Source organism: Panthera leo, chromosome B4, assembly GCF_018350215.1.
Source record: "Panthera leo isolate Ple1 chromosome B4, P.leo_Ple1_pat1.1, whole genome shotgun sequence".
Classification (NCBI taxonomy): Eukaryota; Metazoa; Chordata; class Mammalia; order Carnivora; family Felidae; genus Panthera; species Panthera leo.
This window is the reverse complement of record NC_056685.1, coordinates 45,762,755-45,779,609: the sequence shown is the minus strand read 5'-3', so window position 1 is coordinate 45,779,609 and position 16,855 is coordinate 45,762,755. Positions and strand designations below refer to the sequence as shown.

The window sequence follows — 16,855 nt, the reverse complement described above, 5'->3', positions numbered from 1 at the left end:
TCCCATAGGAATGCGCCGGCGGGAGGCCTTTTCCCTCCAGCTCGCCACTGCTCGCCTGGCAGATCTCCCGGGGTCTCCAAGCAGAAGCCGTGCGCGCAGCCCCCCACCTTCTTCCGCAGCTGCTCGGGAGGCGGCGCCGAGGGAGGGGCTCGCCCGCGCGCAGGGAGACCTTCGCGGCGACCCGTGGCGGCGGCGGGACCGCGGTATCCCTGCGCCGCTGCGTGAGAGGAAGAGGCTGAATGAGGAACTGCGCGGGGGAAGCGGGGCGCCGGGGGAGGAGGCGGCGGGATGGAAGCAGACGCTGGCGTCGCGCGAGCCCCCGGCAGAGCGGCGCGGTAGAGAGGGCGGCGGCGGCGGCGCGCGCGGAGCCTTGACGTGCCCCTTTCTTTCTTCTCTCTCTGGAAAGCTGGGAAGCATGAGCGTGCAGACCTGCCGCTGCGGCGGCCGCCCCGGCTCCTCGCCTCCCCCTTTTCTGGCCGCCCCTCGCCGGTGAGAGAAGAGAACGCGAGAAGGGAAGATGGGGGCCGTCCTGAGGAGCCTCCTGGCCTGCAGTTTCTGTGCGCTCCTGAGAGGTGGGAAAGGGGGGGGGGGAGCGGGAAAGTTGGTGGGATTTGGGGGGGAGGTGGCCTTGTTTTGTGTGTGTCTGGGGGGAGGGGGAGGGAGGGAGGAGAAGGGGAAGAGGAGCCAGGAGAGGCCTGGTCGTGGGGAAGGAGGGAGGAAGGGGCCCGGGAGAAGGGGCTGTGCGCTCCGCCTGGCCACAATGCAGACCCCTTCCTGGGGTTCCGGACCTTCCCTGGACACAGAGGAGCCTCATCCGGGCTGCTTGTGTAGGTGAACCCCTGGAGCTCCATTCTATCGCAGTGACTGAGGGTCTGCGTGTCCCTTTCTGCCGGGAGTCATCCGGGAGAAGGGTCTTTGTATGGATTTTGGCTTTTAAAATGTTGGAGCCGAAGATGCTTTAACGTTGGTCTTCTCTCTGGAAGCCCCCACCTTTTCTGTGTCTCTTACGTGAACTTTTAGAGCCTTCTTACTATTTTTCCAGGCCTTGTTACTACTAATAATTGGCTTCCGTTGGGGATCTAATGATCCTGGGTGAGAGCACAGTTGGAAAGTGACTCCGAGGTTATAGGTCGAGCGTTTCAGCACTGGGAATCTTCTGAGCTTCAGCCCATAATAAAATAGAAACGTTGCCCTTGTAACCCCTGGTATTCAGGACTTGCCCCTATTTTCGGAGCCTGCAAGTGTACAGTTGGCACTGAATAGGAAAGTCATCCTTGTGTGAAGAGGAGCCTGTCCTGGGACCTAAGTTATCGTTTGCTGCGCTCCCCTGGGGGACTGCTTGGCACTTTGGTAAAAAAAGTGGGCTATTCTGGGTATTTTGCTCCGAGAATCGCATAAATTCGACGGCCCTGTGGTTTTTTGAATTGCCCTGTGAAGCTGTCACATACGCCGTGACTTTTATTTTGTGACAGTTCACTAAGGTTTTTGATTGGCCCGCAAGATTTCAACAGCTCTTCTCAAACTTATCCGTGTGGAAGTGGTGATGAGTCTTGCTATTGAGCATTTACCAGCAGAGGAATTTACGTGTGGATCGATGCAAAGGCTGTGGCTTTGGTTTTGTTAAAATTCTCACGTGTTCATGGCAAATTATTTTCAGGTATAAGACCTCTTGAGTCCATGGAGATTTTTAGCTCTTCATTTAACAAGGTAAACTTTTGTTAAGCCTCCATAACTTGCTAAAGTTTACAGGGCACGATAGTAACTCATGATCTTGTGCAAATGAACCCAAGATGCCTTCTGTGTGTGTATATTTGTGTTGGATGAATGCGATTGACTTTTTTTTTTTTTTTTTTTGAGTGGGAGGAATTTTTTTTTTTTTTCTGTAGTTACTCTTGCAGGATTATTACGTTTGCATGTTATATCTACTTATACTTAATAATTATGACTCACTGTCAGCATATTCCAAACTATTTTCGCATGTCACCCCCAGAAAGACAGTGCTCGCTTAATTGTCTTGGCAGAGAATTTAATACAGTGTTGTGTACTTGAAAGGCTTAATAAGTATATGTTTATTTCATCACCGTATACTCTTTGTTGAAAGGGGATCTTGCTCTAGTTGTGAGAAGCACATTTGACCTAAGAATATGCATATATTTTAAGACAGAAAGTTAGTAGTTAAATATGAGAGTCAGCTGGTTGGTTAAAGTCCTCGGGAAATCTAAGTCCATAACCTGGGGATGCTTCTGGTTGCCTGGTTGTATTTCTTGGAGGGTAAGGGTGTGACATAAATGCCATTTGTTTAACACTAAGTTTGAGTCTAGAGTTGGGTTTGTTCGTTACTTGACTTCAGAGAAATTGTATTTGAAGTATTAATTTGAAGTACGGTGTTATGTAACAAGACCTAAAAGAGTTAATAGTTTAAACTGCCTCATTTCTACCAGCAAATTTCCAAAAGTGGACCTCTCATTTTCAGTGTAGCATAATGATAGTATAAGGTGGTCTTTGAATTTATCAGTGCTTAACTGTGAGTACATATTATTTGAACTAAAAAATAGTCTTCTGATGTGAAAGATTTTCATTCATAATTTAGGTTTTTTTCATTCCTTGATAATGTCATTCTGTGTTATAATAGTGGCATTAGTTGACCTTGGGCTCTGAGGAGAAAAATGTGATTAACTTGTTGCGTTAAGATAATTTTTGCTGTAGAGGAGTTGTTATGAGGAGTTAATATTGGGATGATGGGTTGATGAGGGAGTTCGGGAGACCTTTTGTCCTGTAGCGCTGTTAAGTCAATAGCTGAAAGCCAGGGAATAATGCGGTCATCGTCTGGGCTGCATCCCTAACCCCTATCATCTGAGGACAAAGTGTAATGGAAAGATTTGGGGATTTCAGCACTAAATCTTGGGTTCAAAGTCTGTGCTTCTCTATTTAATAACCTTGTGATTCTGGTCTAGTCAGTCAATTTCTCTGGGTCTCAGTTTCTTTACCTGTAAAATGTAAATAGTAATCCTGACCTAATTTGCATGTTTAACAGGCATATTAAGTGAAATGATGAATATCAAGTGATTTGCTAATATTATTTTTTGTTATAATTTTTTATTGTGGACATATTCTCAAATGCCAGGAATTTGAGATTTAATTTGTGTAAGATTTACAAATTCTTGTGGCCAGAAGAGATTTTGATCATTCTGGTCTAACTGCTTAATTTGCAAGTGAGGATACTCAGAATCAAACTGATTATGATCTGATTAAGCTCCTATAGCTAATTAACAGTGGAAGGATGGTAGGGATTTATTGGTAGGGATTTATTAATAGTAGGGATTTATTGTTCATTCTTTTAGCAAATATGTATGGGAATACCTGCCTACTGTATATCAGGCTCTGATGGTATAGTGGTGAGCAAAATAGCCATGTCCCTGTTCTAATGGACCTCACAATCTCGGTTGCCATCCTTACTGTTCTCTTGGTTCCATCCAGGTACTGATTAGAAAAGATTATATCTCCAATTTTCTAGAGCAAATATATATATATTTTTAAATATTTATTTATTTTTGAGACAGAGGGAGAGCGAGAGCATGAGCAGGGGAGGGGCAGAGAGAGAGGGAGACACAGAATCTGAAACAGGCTCCAGGCTCCGAGCTGTCAGCACAGAGCCCAATGTGGGGCTTGAACTCACAAACCATGAGATCATGACCTGAGCTGAAGTCGGACACTTAACCAACTGAGCCACCCAGGTGCCCTTAGAGCAAATATTTTTATAAGATTTTTTATAAATTTTGGAATACCATTGTGTGTATAATCTGTAAATACTATGTCCCAACTTATGTTGAGGAGGCTTTGTTGTTTCATAAAAAGTTTTTGCTACTTAGTTTTTTAGAAAATATTATTAGTTTTTGTGGGATGGTGGTAAATACTGTACAAACAAGCCACTAGTGTTTTCTATCTTATATTTTGTAGAAGTGGTCCTTGGAAAAGCATTTGCTTTAATATCAAGTGGAACAAAATCTTGAGGAGGTAGAGTGAATTTTGGAGTGGGAATCAGGAGAATTAAGTTTTCATTCTAAGTTTGCCATTAGCTAGCTGTGTCGTGACCTTGGGTAAGTCACTTAATCTCTGTATAACTTATTTTCATTAGGTATACAGAGATGCGTAATTCATATTAAAATGTTAAGATCTCTGAGAGAATGTGAAGAGACCAATTTTAATTTTGTTTAACTCATTATTTCCCAAACTTGGGAATATTTTTTCCATAAATTTTTTTAACATTCTGGTGAATCTTTGATCTAAGCAACACACCTGGAGAGGGCTGGACTGGATGATCCTTTGAGCATTAGGTTGATTAACATGATTGATACTTTTTAAGAATTTATTTTGAGAGAGAGAGATTGCACGTGCACATGAGCAGGGGAGGGGCAGAGAGAGAGGGAGAGAGAGAATCCCAAGCAGGCTTTGCACTGCCAGTGCAGAGCCCAGTGTGGGGCTTGAACCCACAAACGGTGAGATCATGACCTGAGCTGAAGTCAAGAGCTGATGCTTAACCCACTGAGCCACCCGACCACCCCTGATGTGATTGATATTTGATGGTAATTTCATATAGTTAAATCTGATACTTTCATTCCTAGTTACCTGGCTTTAGGTTTGCTTATCTGGCTAAGGAATAATTTGATTGGGTACGAGTAAGATTTCAGCTCTTTGTTATTATGAGGCCTAACAGACTTTTCCCATTGGTTTGGTTTTTCAGCGACTTCTTTGTTTTGCCTTTTTTTTTTTTTTTTTAAAGTTTATTCATTTATTTATTTGGAGAGAGAGAGTGTGCATGCATGAGCAAGGGAGGGGCAGAGAGAGAGACAGAGAGAGAGAGAGAGAGAGAGAGAGAGAGAGAGACAATCCCAAGTAGGCTCTGTGCTGTTAGTGCAGAGCCCACTGTGGGGCTTGAACTCATGAACCATGAGATCATGACCTGAGCCGAAGTCCAGAGTTGGACGCTTAACCAACTGAGCCACGCAGGCGCCCCTGTTTTGCTTTAATTGGAGGTTTTTCCATTTGCTGAACTGAAATATTCTTTCCGTATAGTTATACATGCTTTGGCTATCAGAAAGGACTCTTTTTTGAATATCAAATAAGACTCTGGAGGGTATATAAATGAAAATATTTTATGTGAGTTTATAATTTGAACATGTTGGAAAAACAAGTAACACAATAACCTGTTTAGGTCATTGTAGATACTCTTGAAATTTTAATTTCATCATGGAAACTTCATTGCAAGTTATATTTAGAGAAGATTATAAAGAGGGGCAGGAAGATATAGGCTTTGTGGATAAATTAAGTTCAGATATTCTACTACTTTATGTAGTCTTGGACAAGTTACTTAGCTTTAGTTTCCTCTCCTGTTAAGTAGAGGTAATATCTTACAAGATTTCTATGAGAACTGATGGGATAATATTTGCAAAGGGAGAGTATGGTGCACAGTCAGTAGTAGACTTTGAATAAATGGCTACTAATATTAAGATGGCTAAATTAAAAGAAACATTAATGCTCAGGAAAGACTAGTAAAACATTTAAGTGCCAGGTACTGTTTTAGGGAGCCAATAATTTTAGGCCAGTGGTTTTTGAACTTTTTGACTCTTCTACAACTGAAACAAAAACTCCACGAAATACCTTTATTTCCGATATTGTCTTTTTTTTATTAAATTTTTTTTTTATGTTTATTCTTGAGACAGAGACAGCGTGAACAGGGGAGGGGCAGAGAGAGAGGGAGACACAGAATCTGAAACAGGCTCCAGGCTCTGAGCTGTCAGCACAGAGCCTGACGCGGGGCTTGAACCCATAAACTGTGAGATCATGACCTGAGCCGAAGTCGGACGCTTAACCGACTGAGCCACCCAGGTGCCCCTGATATTTTCTTTTTTAAGTTTTTATTTATTTTTTAAGTATTCTGTACCCCAAATGTGGGACTCAAACTCTTGACCTTGACATCAAGAGTTGCATGCTCCTCTGTCTGAGCCAGCCAGGTTCCCCACTTCTGATATGTTTTATTTTATATAACTAAGATGGTTGCTATTAAGTTTACTTTACCTTCTAAAGGATTGAAGCTTTATTTAACACTATTTTAGGTGAGTATTATAGATAAACCAGAGGATAAATAGTGCAGTTGATTGTGATACTTATTTACTTAAGAGTTTAGTATGGGCAGAATGATTTTATCAAAACATTGTCTAATTGAGAAAAAATTTTAAAAATGTTTATTTCTTTTGAGAGAAAGAGAGGTAGAGCACAGGCAGGGGAGAGGCAGAAGAGAGGGAGAGAGAGAATCCCAAGCAGCCTCCGTGCTGTCAGTGCAGAGCCAGATGTGGGGCTTGAACTCACAAACCATGAGATCATGATCTGAGCTGAAATCAAGAGTTGGCCGCTTAGCTGACTGAGCCACCCAGGTGCCCTGAGAAAATTTTTTTATCCTATTATTTTGTTATAACAGTTAAAATTATTCAATTGATGAACTTCTCCCTGCAGGATGGGTAAATGCTATACCAACTTCCAGCATTGCATGTTTCACTCTTCATATGAAAGTTTTTAATGTGTCTTCTGTAAAATGAGCCTTGCATTGTATGTTTTACTCTTTTTTTAAAAGTAGTATATTTTATTTATTTTTATTATTTATTTTTGAGAGAAAACGTGTGTGCACACGCACGAGGTGGGGAGGGGCAGAGAGAAAAGGGGACAGAGGATCCAAAGTGGACTCTGCACGGATCAGCAGAGAGCCCAACGTAGGGCTCGAACTCACGAACCATGAGATCATGACCTGAGCCCAAGGTAGACGCTTAACTGAGCCACCCAGGTGCCCCCATTTTTATTCTTCATATGAGAGTTTTTATGTGTTTTCTGTAAAATGAGCCTCACCTTAATGAATAGAATTCTGCTCCATGTGAATAACTTTGAAATTACATAGTCAAATACATAGACTAGGGGACCTAAGAATAGGATATTTGCCCTTGAAATTACTAATTTAAAATGAGAGGAAAACAGTGTTAATTTGATATTAGCACACACTTTGTTTCTCAACTGTTTATTTGTGGTAGTTGACTATCTTCACAAAAAGTTCAAGACATTCAGATGTGCCTGGGCTCTGTTTGTTGAAAATTAGTGGTGCTTTAATGCTGTGATCCTCTTAGCTGTAATGTAACTTGCTAATTTTTGTTTCTGTGATACCTTGCTTGGCAGGGCCAGGAGATTGGGGATGCAAAGTGAAATCATATTTTTAGCTGAAAAAATTTATTAGTTAAGTGAATTTTTAAGTTATAAATTGACATTAGGCTTAAAATTATTGATTACATTCTCAGTAAAAATAAAAATGCAGGGCGCCTGGGTGGCTCAGTCAGTTAAGCAGCTGACTTCAGCTCAGGTCATGATCTTATGGTTCATGGGTTCAAGCCCCGCGTTGGCCTCTGTGCTTACAACTCAGAGCCAGGAGCCTGCTTCAGATTCCGTGTCTCCCTCTCTCTCTGCCCCTTCCCCGCTCTTGCTCTGTGTCTCTCTCAAAAATAAATAAACATTAAAAAAAGTTTTTAAAAATGCAGAGGTGAATATGATTTGCAGTAGTCATGTTTTTCAAGAAAATAGTCACTCACTTATTGGAAAATGATACCTTTATCAAATTCTATATGTTTGGCCAGGAAGCCATTTTCTCTGATGGCCTTGGTTAGTCATCCTAGACCATTTATCATCCTAGACGTTATCATTCCTAGACCAAAATCACTGGATATAGGGATAGGAGTCTTTCTCATTATTGGCCAGCTTTCATTGAAAGATGGAATTTAAGTGTATCCATATATCCAATTTAAAGATTCTGTATTTTGCGAGTCTGAGAAAGCTAACATCTGAACTTGATTAATGCGAACTCTTAGCTACAATTTATATGGTCTTTATTTGTAGGTTTCTTGATTTATGCCAGTGAAGACAACAGCTCTTTGTTAGATATAAGCTGTTTCAAGAATAGCTATTTTTCCTTCAGTACTACCATGTACCAGAGCTTTGCCTGTATTAGGTATTCTAAATTTTACATTTAAAGCGGTATAAAAAGATGTGAATTTTTATGGCATTTATACAGTTTGTTTTGGGGCTTCATTTTGTGTTTTGTCTCAAGTCATTTATTAGATATGGTATAAATTTGTAGGTACTGTAATTTCTTTTAGCACAGATTAGATAGAGAAAACTGAATCAGAAATAAATCAGCGTGTTTCTACCTGAGAAACTAATCAGAAATAAATCAGCATGTTTATATATGAGACTGAATTTGAAATGTGGATTATGTAATATGTTGTCTGGTTTTAGGATATAACTCTTGCATTGGTAATATAATTAGCAATCTCAAGTACTTTTTTAACCCTGTTTTTTTTTTTATTAAAGATATACTTCACATACCATAAAGTTCTCCATTTTAAAGTGTCCAGTTCAGTGGTTTCTAGTATATTCACAGGATTGTACAGCCATCACCACTGTCTAATCCCAGAACATTTCATCACCCCCAAAAAGAAACTCCATACTCCTTAGTAGTCACTTTCCATTTCCCCTTTCCCCCAGCCTCTGGTAATGAGTAATCTACTTTTCTGTGTCTACAGATTTGCTTATTCTGAACATTTCATATAAAAGGAATCATACAACATGTAGCCTTTTGTGTCTTGGTTTCACTTAGCATAATGTTTTAAAGGTTCATTCACATTTATAGCATGTATCAGTATTTCCTTTTTATGGCTGAATAATCATTGTATGGATACATGAGGTACTTTCGAATGAGTGTGGTTTTGATCATTGGGATCTTTATTTGGAGAAATTTCTGAAATTTCTTTCTGAAGTCATGGACATTAAAAAAAAGTCCTAAGTTCCTCTTTTTTCTGCTGGAGAAGCACTCAGTAGTTCACCAGCGTCTCGTTTCTGTGTACTAACTTACACAGAGCCCTGTCTCAGTTAACCTTTTTTTGCCAAATTCATATTAGATTAACAAGATAGAAGGGATATTAGAAATTACCTGGCCCAAATTCTTCATTTCATGAAGGAGAAAGGTGAATGACTAACTTAAGTCTAGATTGCTGGTACTCTGGACGGTAATTTCACATGCATTGCTTTCTGTATGTACTTAATTTTACCTGGGCCTTATTACAGTTTTGAAGATGATACCAGTCATTTAAAACATTTTTTTTAATGTTTATATCTGAGAGAGAGAGAGAGAGAGAGAGAGAGAGAGTGCAAGCGACGGGGGTGGAGGAGGGGGAGACAGAATCCGAAGCAGGCCCTAGGCTCTGAGCTGTCAGCACAGAGCCTGACGTGGGGCTTGAACTCATGAGCCGTGAGATCATGACCTGAGATGAAGTCGGGTGCTTAACCAACTGAGACACCTAGGCTCCCCTATACCAGTCATTTTTAATAGAGGAAAATAAATATCAGTGTTATTTTAGACTTTGCAATAGGTGGTTTGTCATAATACTGTTAAATAAAAACTAGTCCGGATTTAGGTAAGGAGAGACTATTTGGAAAGATTATTATAATAGGGAGGATGCTCTGACTGAAAGATCTGCAAGTGTCTCAAATTAAACACAAAAAACTTTTACAGAGTAGGGTAAGCAGGGCCAGCAGGAGCTTTCAATGGAGGTGAGTAAAGTGGGTGGGGGTGAGCAGATTGCATGATCAGGATAGTTTAACTGGATTTGTTTCCCCCCTATGGTCAGCAGATGCATGGAATGAGCTGTTAAGAGAGGAAGTCCTGGGGCGCCTGGGTGGCTCAGTCGGTTGAGCTTCCGACTTCAGCTCAGGTCACTTCAGCTCAGATCTCGCGGTCTATGAGTTCGAGCCCCGCGTCAGGCTCTGGGCTGATGGCTCAGAGCCTGGAGCCTGCTTCCGATTCTGTGTCTCCTTCTCTCTCTGCCCCTCCCCCGTTCATGCTCTCTCTCTGTCTCAAAAATAAATAAATGTTTAAAAAAAAATTAAAAAAAAAAAAGAGAGAGAGGAAGTCCTGCATCTACTTCCTTAAACTTAGGGCAAGCCAAAGTTTAGGGGCTTGTGGGAAAGGGGAAAAGCCTGACTAAAGTTTGGTCAAGCCAACTCAGTGGATTAAGTAATGGATAGTTGTGAACACTTGGTTAGTCCCCCTGTTCAAAACAGAATTTTTCACTATTAGGGATATGTTTTAGTCTGCTAAGGCTTACAGGCTTTTTGCTATAACAAAAATAGTGTAGGGGTGCCTGGGTGGCTCAGTCGGTTAAGCGTCCGACTTCAGCTCAGGTCGCGATCTCATGGTTTGTGAGTTCGAGCCCCGTGTTGGGCTCTGTGCTGACAGCTCAGAGCCTGGAGCCTGTTTCAGATTCTGTGTCTCCCTCTCTCTCTCTGACCCTCCCCCATTCATGCTCTGTCTCTCTCTGTCTCAAAAAGTAAATAAACGTTAAAAAAAATTTTTTTTTAATAAAAAAAAAAAAACAAAAATAGTGTAGCTTGGGTAGCTTATAAACAACAGAAATTTATTTCTCATGGTTCTGGAGGCTTAAAGTCCAAGATCAAGGTTCCAGCATGATCAGTTTTTGGTTGAGGAATTCTGTGGATTGCAGACTATTTACCTCGCTATCCTCACATGGTGGATAGCAGAGAGAGGAAACAAGCTCTCGACTCTTGAAAGGGTACTAATCCCGTTCATGAGGACTCCATCCTCATGACCTTATGTAATCCTAATTAGTCCCCAAAGACCTCATCTCCTAATACCTTCACATAGTGGGGGTAAGGTTTCAATATAAGAGTTTTAGGGAACACAAACATTCAGTCCATAGCAGGGTAGAGTAAGAGTAATTGTGAAGTTGATATCATGAGATTTGACCTGATTATTTATGTAGGTATGGGCCTTATAAGTTTGCTTTGCTGAACATTTTTATAAGGAATTTTGGATTGGACTTGGAGGAAAAAATTTAGTATTGAAGTATAATTGCCATGCAATGTTATATTAGCTTCATGTATACAGTACAGTGATTTGACAATTGTGTACATTACTCAGTGCTTATCATGATAAGTGTAGTCACCTCTGTCACCATTTAGTGTTACTACAGTATTATTGGCTATATTCCCTATGCTGTACTTGTCATCTCTGTGACTTATTTTATAAGTAGAAGTTTGTACCTCTTAATCCTCTTCATTTTTTGCCCATTCCCCCACCCATCTTCCCTCTGGTAACCACCAGCTTGTTCTCGGTATGTATGTACGAATTTATTTATAAAATGTATTTATTTAAATTAGGTTCCATGCCCAATGTGGGGCTTGAATTCTTGACCCTGAGATCAACAATCATACACTCTACTGACTGAGCCAGCCAAGCGCTCTTGTTTTTTGTATTTAATAGTTTGCTTTGTTTTTTAGATTCCATATATAAATGAAATCATATGCTATTTGTCTTTGTCTGACTTATTTCACTTAGCATAATACCCTCTAGATCCATCTATGTTGTCACAGATAGCAAGATCTCATTCTTTTCTATGGCAGAGTGATAGTCCTGTGTGTGTGTGTGTGTGTGTGTGTGTGTACATATACCACATCACCACACTTTCATTCATTCATCTAGTGATGGACACTGGATTGCTTCCATATCTTAGCTATTGTAAATTATTGTAAACATAGGGGTGTGTATATCTTTTCAAATTAATGTTTTTCATTTTCTGTGGATTAATAGCCAGTAGTGGAATTACTGGAGTATATGGCATTCTATTTCTAATTTTTGAGGAGCCTCCATGTTTTCCACAGTGGTTGCACCAGTTTACATTCCCACAAACAGTGCCTGATGTTCCCTCTTCTCCACATCCTTGCCAATGCTTGTTGTTTCTTGTGGTTTTGATTTTAGCCATTCTGACAGGTGTGAAGTGATAATTTCATTGTGGTTTTGATTTGCATTTCTCTGATTAGTGATGTTGAGCATCATTTCATGTGTCTCTTGTAATGTGTATGCCTTTGGGAAAATGTCTCTGCAGGTCCTCTGCTCATCTTTTTTTTTTTTTTTTTTTTTTTTTTTTTTAAGTTTATTTCTTTACTTTTGAGAGAAACAGAGTAAGCACGTGGGGGAAGGGGTAGAGAGAGGGAGAGAGAGAGAGAATCCCAAGCAGGCTCTGCATTGCAAGGGTGGAATCTGATGTGGGGCTTGAATTCAGGAACGTGAGATCATGACCTGAGCTGAAGTTGGACGCTTAACCAACTGAGCCACACAGGCGCCTTTGTCTGCTCATCTTTTAATCAGATTGCTTTCTGTGCGTGTTAAATTGTATAAGTTCATTATGTATTTTAGATATTAAGTCCTTACAAGTATCAAATTTGTACAAATTTGCAAGTATCTTCTCCTACTCAGTAGGTGGCCTTTTTGTTTTGTTAATGGTTACCTTTGCTGTGCAGAACTTTTTATTTTGGATTTCATTTTTAAAAGCTTCTTGAAGCCAGGAAGCCAACTCAAGAATTCACTATCAGGTTTCACTTGTAGTACCTATAGATGCAGGTGAATTCTTGACATTCTCAAATGTGTCCTAGGGTTCTTGGGCCTGACTGGGAGTGATCTTGCTTACTTCTCCTGCAAAGCTTGGAACTCCAAGCCAAGTACCAGTCCTTTTTTCCTAAGAGGACTGTGAGCACTGGCTTCATGAAGTCAGCCACAGCTCCTTAAATCTGTCTAGTCATATTTGATTAAATGAGCACCACTTTCAAAAATGGCATGCCAGTCAAAGCCTTGGTTGCATAACCAATGTTTCCAACTAGTGGGACAGACTCTTATTGAACTTATGCAAATAACTGTATTTCTGGGAAAATAAGAATACACAATGAAAGTTTTTGAATTATGGAGGAGTCAGACAAGGAGGAAAAATGTTTTATTTCTGTTTACAGAAGCATAGTCTGCTTAAATCATTAATGAGTTATAGATAACTTAAAAGAAAAAAGAAAAGAATGCTTTATATCCAGAAAATGGGACATTAAAGCATCAGCAGTATCTTAAATAAAACTTGTGATCATTCTTCATCAGTTTATTCAGTCCTGTTAATTCTTGTTCTTCTAGATCTTTGGTTAGTAGTCTTATGAACCTATCTGCTTCTCCACTAGCTTCTTAGAAATCCTGATTTAGTCCACTGGTACAGTCTCAAAGTTATTTAAGTGATCAGAAGCCAAGAGTACCTGGTATAGTCCTTTTTCAACAGTCCTTTGAAGATGAGCACTCTAGCTAGCTTATACCTGATTTGCAAGCACTTTCAGGAAAGCATCAGAATAAAAAAAAAAAAAACCTGTAGATGACAAAAGACTTAAAATGGTGGTGATTAACTTACTCCTGATTATTTAATTTAATTAATTAACCAATTTATTATTAAGTAATTTCTATGGTCAATGTGGGGCTTAAACTCATGATCCCAAGATCAAGAGTTGCATGCTCTTCTGACTAAGCCAGCCAGGTGTCCCACTATGGATTATTTTATTTTTAAAGTTTATTTATTTTGAGAGAGAGAGAGTGGGGGAGAGGGAGACAAAAGGGGAGAGGGAGAGAAAGAGGGAGAGGGAGAGAAAGAGAGAATTCTAAGCAGGCTCCACACTGTCAGTGAGGAGCTCGATTTGGGGCTCGAATTCATGAACCATGAGATCATGACCTGAACTGAAGTCTGATGCTTAACTGACTGAGCCACCCAGGTGCTGCCACGACCCGCACCCCCCCCCCCCAGTAATTTTAAAAATGAAAGATCTGATGAGAGTTTGTTATAAAACATAATGCAATTGATTAGGAAATTTGGTTTTGTGACATGCAAACGAAAGTCAGGTCAATCCAAAAAAGTTTTAGACAAAATATAACCATAATGATTAACCTTATTTTAAAGAAGAGTGGATATTATATCATCTATATGATGAATGTATATGATCTTTGCAGAGAATAAAACTGTAAAATATATCATAATCCTGGGCCACATGTCCCATCAAACATATAGTTAGGGCACATCAAGAATATTTCAAAATTAAGAGGGAATGGGGTGGGAAGGAGGCCAAAAACAACAACAAAGAGAATATATCGAGATTATTAAGTAAAAATTTTAATAAGTCTGGAATAAGTCCTAAACATCTATATAATAAAATTCCTTAAGTAAGTGATGTGAATTCTGACTGAGAAACACGAGCCTATTGTATATGACGAAGTTAACATAAAAATGTGTAACTGAAATGATCACTGATGACACAGTATTGTTGTCTAATATTAGGAAAAGCAGCACCAGGACTCCTGATAAATAGAAACTTATCATTAACAGAATATTGATAAATTCCTAGGAACTTCATGTAATTTGTTAAATAATATTTTACTCATATGATTTAATCTAGGGAATGTAAGCATCACTTCTGATTTGCCATGTAATAACATTTTTTTTAAAAGATTTAATTTTTTTAAGTAATCTCTGTACCCAATGCGGGGCTCAAACCCATAACCCCAAGATCAAGAGTTGCATGCTGTACCAACTGAGCCAGCAAGGCGCCCCACAAATCATAACATTGATCAAATTAACCTAGTTATTTTTAACACCTCTTTTTAGAAGATGAAAGAAGAAATTCTTTGTGAATTCCCAGGGACCCTTTGGGAAATTTCGAAGATAGTCATGGGGCAAAATACATCATTTAGGACTTGATTTAGTAAAAGCAGAGTGTTGGAGTTGTAGGAGATTTGGAGATTTGAACGTTTGATTAGATAGGATGATGGGTCATTGAGAAGAAATAGTTGGCTACCCATTTAACCAAAGTGTAAAAAATTTTATTTAAAGTAAACATAGGAAGGAACATGATGAAGCATAGCTCTCTGAAAAGTGAGAAGGATTTTTGTTTTGTTTTGTTTTTGTAAATAATCAAGATATGATAAAGTCAACATCAAGCACAGGAAATTCTAATTTTTTTTTTTAATGTTTATTCATTTTTAAGAGACAGAGACAGAACATGAATGGGGGAGGGCAGAGAGAGGAAGACACAGAATCTGAAGCAGGCTTCAGGCTCTGAGCTGTCAGCACAGAGCCTCATGTGGGGCTCAAACTCATGAATCGCGAGATCGTGACCTGAGCCAAAGCTGGACCCCCAACCAACTGAGCCACCCAGGCGCCCCTCAAGCACAGGAAATTCTGATAAGATACGGGATTTTCACTTTCTAGGGAGATTATTTAGAAGGCAAAGAAAAATCTTTTATAACCTCTTTATTAAGAGCAGACCAGTAACCCGAGAAAATTTTGTCATTTTAATAGACTGAATTTTACTTTTGTGCAAGTAACAATATTTGATACTAAAACACTTTTTGAAAATCTTACAAATAAACCCATCAGATCCTAGCCAGCTTTGACCACAACAAAAAAATTTCTTTTTCATAAACTTTTCATAATTTTCTGTAACCATTCAGCTTTTGTCTTGCATCTTCTTCTTTCTATTCTGGAATAATTAGTCATTTTACTTTGGGACTATTTTCTTTTTCTTAATAAAAACACATCCTGCACACCTGTATACAAAGTTGTTCTTTTCTGTCACTTTTTCTCCTAGTACAGTTTCATTTATGAAATTATGGGGGCACCTGGGTGACTGACTCAGTTGGTTAAGTGTCTGGGTCTTAATTTTGGCTCAGGTCATGATCTCATGGTTCGTGAGATCAAGCCCTGTGTTGGGCTCTGAGCTGACAGCTTGGGGCCTGCTTGAGATTCTCTCTCTGTCTCTGTCTGTCCCCTGTGCATGCACGCTCACTCTCTCAAAAATAAATAAACGTTAAAATAAATGTAAGATTATGACTTAATAATTGCTGCTATTTTACGGAGTTGGAGACCTGAACTACCTGTCATGCACCATCATTTTTCAGTAGACTGGCAGAGCTTATGAATATATATCTTACAACTTTTTATAGCCATACACTTCTCAATGTGGCAAAGATGAATATGCTTATAAATAAACTCAAATATATATATATATATATATATATATATATATATATATATATATATATATAGCTGCTTGGTAACCCTCAAAGTAAGGGGTAAAAAAATATATATAAACTTGAAATGCTTATGCTGTATTCTATCTTATAGAAATGATCTTGTTATTTAATAAATATTAGTGAATTAGCATAGTTCTTGCAGTTTTTTTAAACATTTTTTTTAATGTTTATTTTTGAGAGAGAGAGAGAGAGAACACGCAGGCGAGCAGGGTAGGGACAGAGAGAGAGGGAGGCACAGAATCTGAAGCAGGCTCCAGGCTCTGACCTGTCAGCACAGAGACTGATGCAGGGCTCAAACCCACAAACCGTGAGATCATGACCTGAGCAGAAGTCGGATGCTTAATCCACTGAGCCATCTAGGTGCCCCAGCATAGTTCTTAACGTGTTAAGAAAATATTTTGGAAACTATCTTCAAGTTGGTTTATTACAATACAAAACATAGTTACTAACTGAAATAATGATTGTCAGAACAACTTGGCTAAATACAAATGTAGATGTAAAGCTAGTTTATTCTGTTAGTAAACCTGTAAAAGTTTAGGAAGAACATATCCAGATAGAATAAAAATGTATGCTTGTCTTAATTTTATGTCGATAACTCAGAAGACATAGCTATTTTTATTATACCAACAATATTGAACTAGTCTCATTTTCCAAAGATTTACTTAAATATGTGTTACTTTGGATTCTTAAAATACGTGGGTTAGTTTCTATGAAAAATACTTTTGAAAGTAGAAGAAGTTTAAGTTCCTTGATTTTTGGAAATCTTAGGAATATTCAATTTATATGAACAAGTATTTACTTTCAAACCAATTAGAATAGAACTCTTTTAAGGGATTTTATAATCTAAAATTATAATTGGTA

The 16,855-nt window shown here is 39.1% G+C and overlaps 1 protein-coding gene across 1 annotated transcript in view; it reads left to right on the top strand.

The window, feature by feature from the left end:
• Positions 1 to 251: 251 nt before the first annotated feature.
• LRP6 (LDL receptor related protein 6) overlaps positions 252 to 16,855 on the top strand; it is a 174,443-nt gene continuing 157,839 nt past the window's right edge. The window contains exon 1 of the mRNA XM_042945817.1: positions 252 to 572. Within this exon, the coding sequence (XP_042801751.1) occupies positions 518 to 572 (55 nt within the window). The 5' untranslated portion in view covers positions 252 to 517. The remainder of the gene's footprint in view (positions 573 to 16,855) is intronic.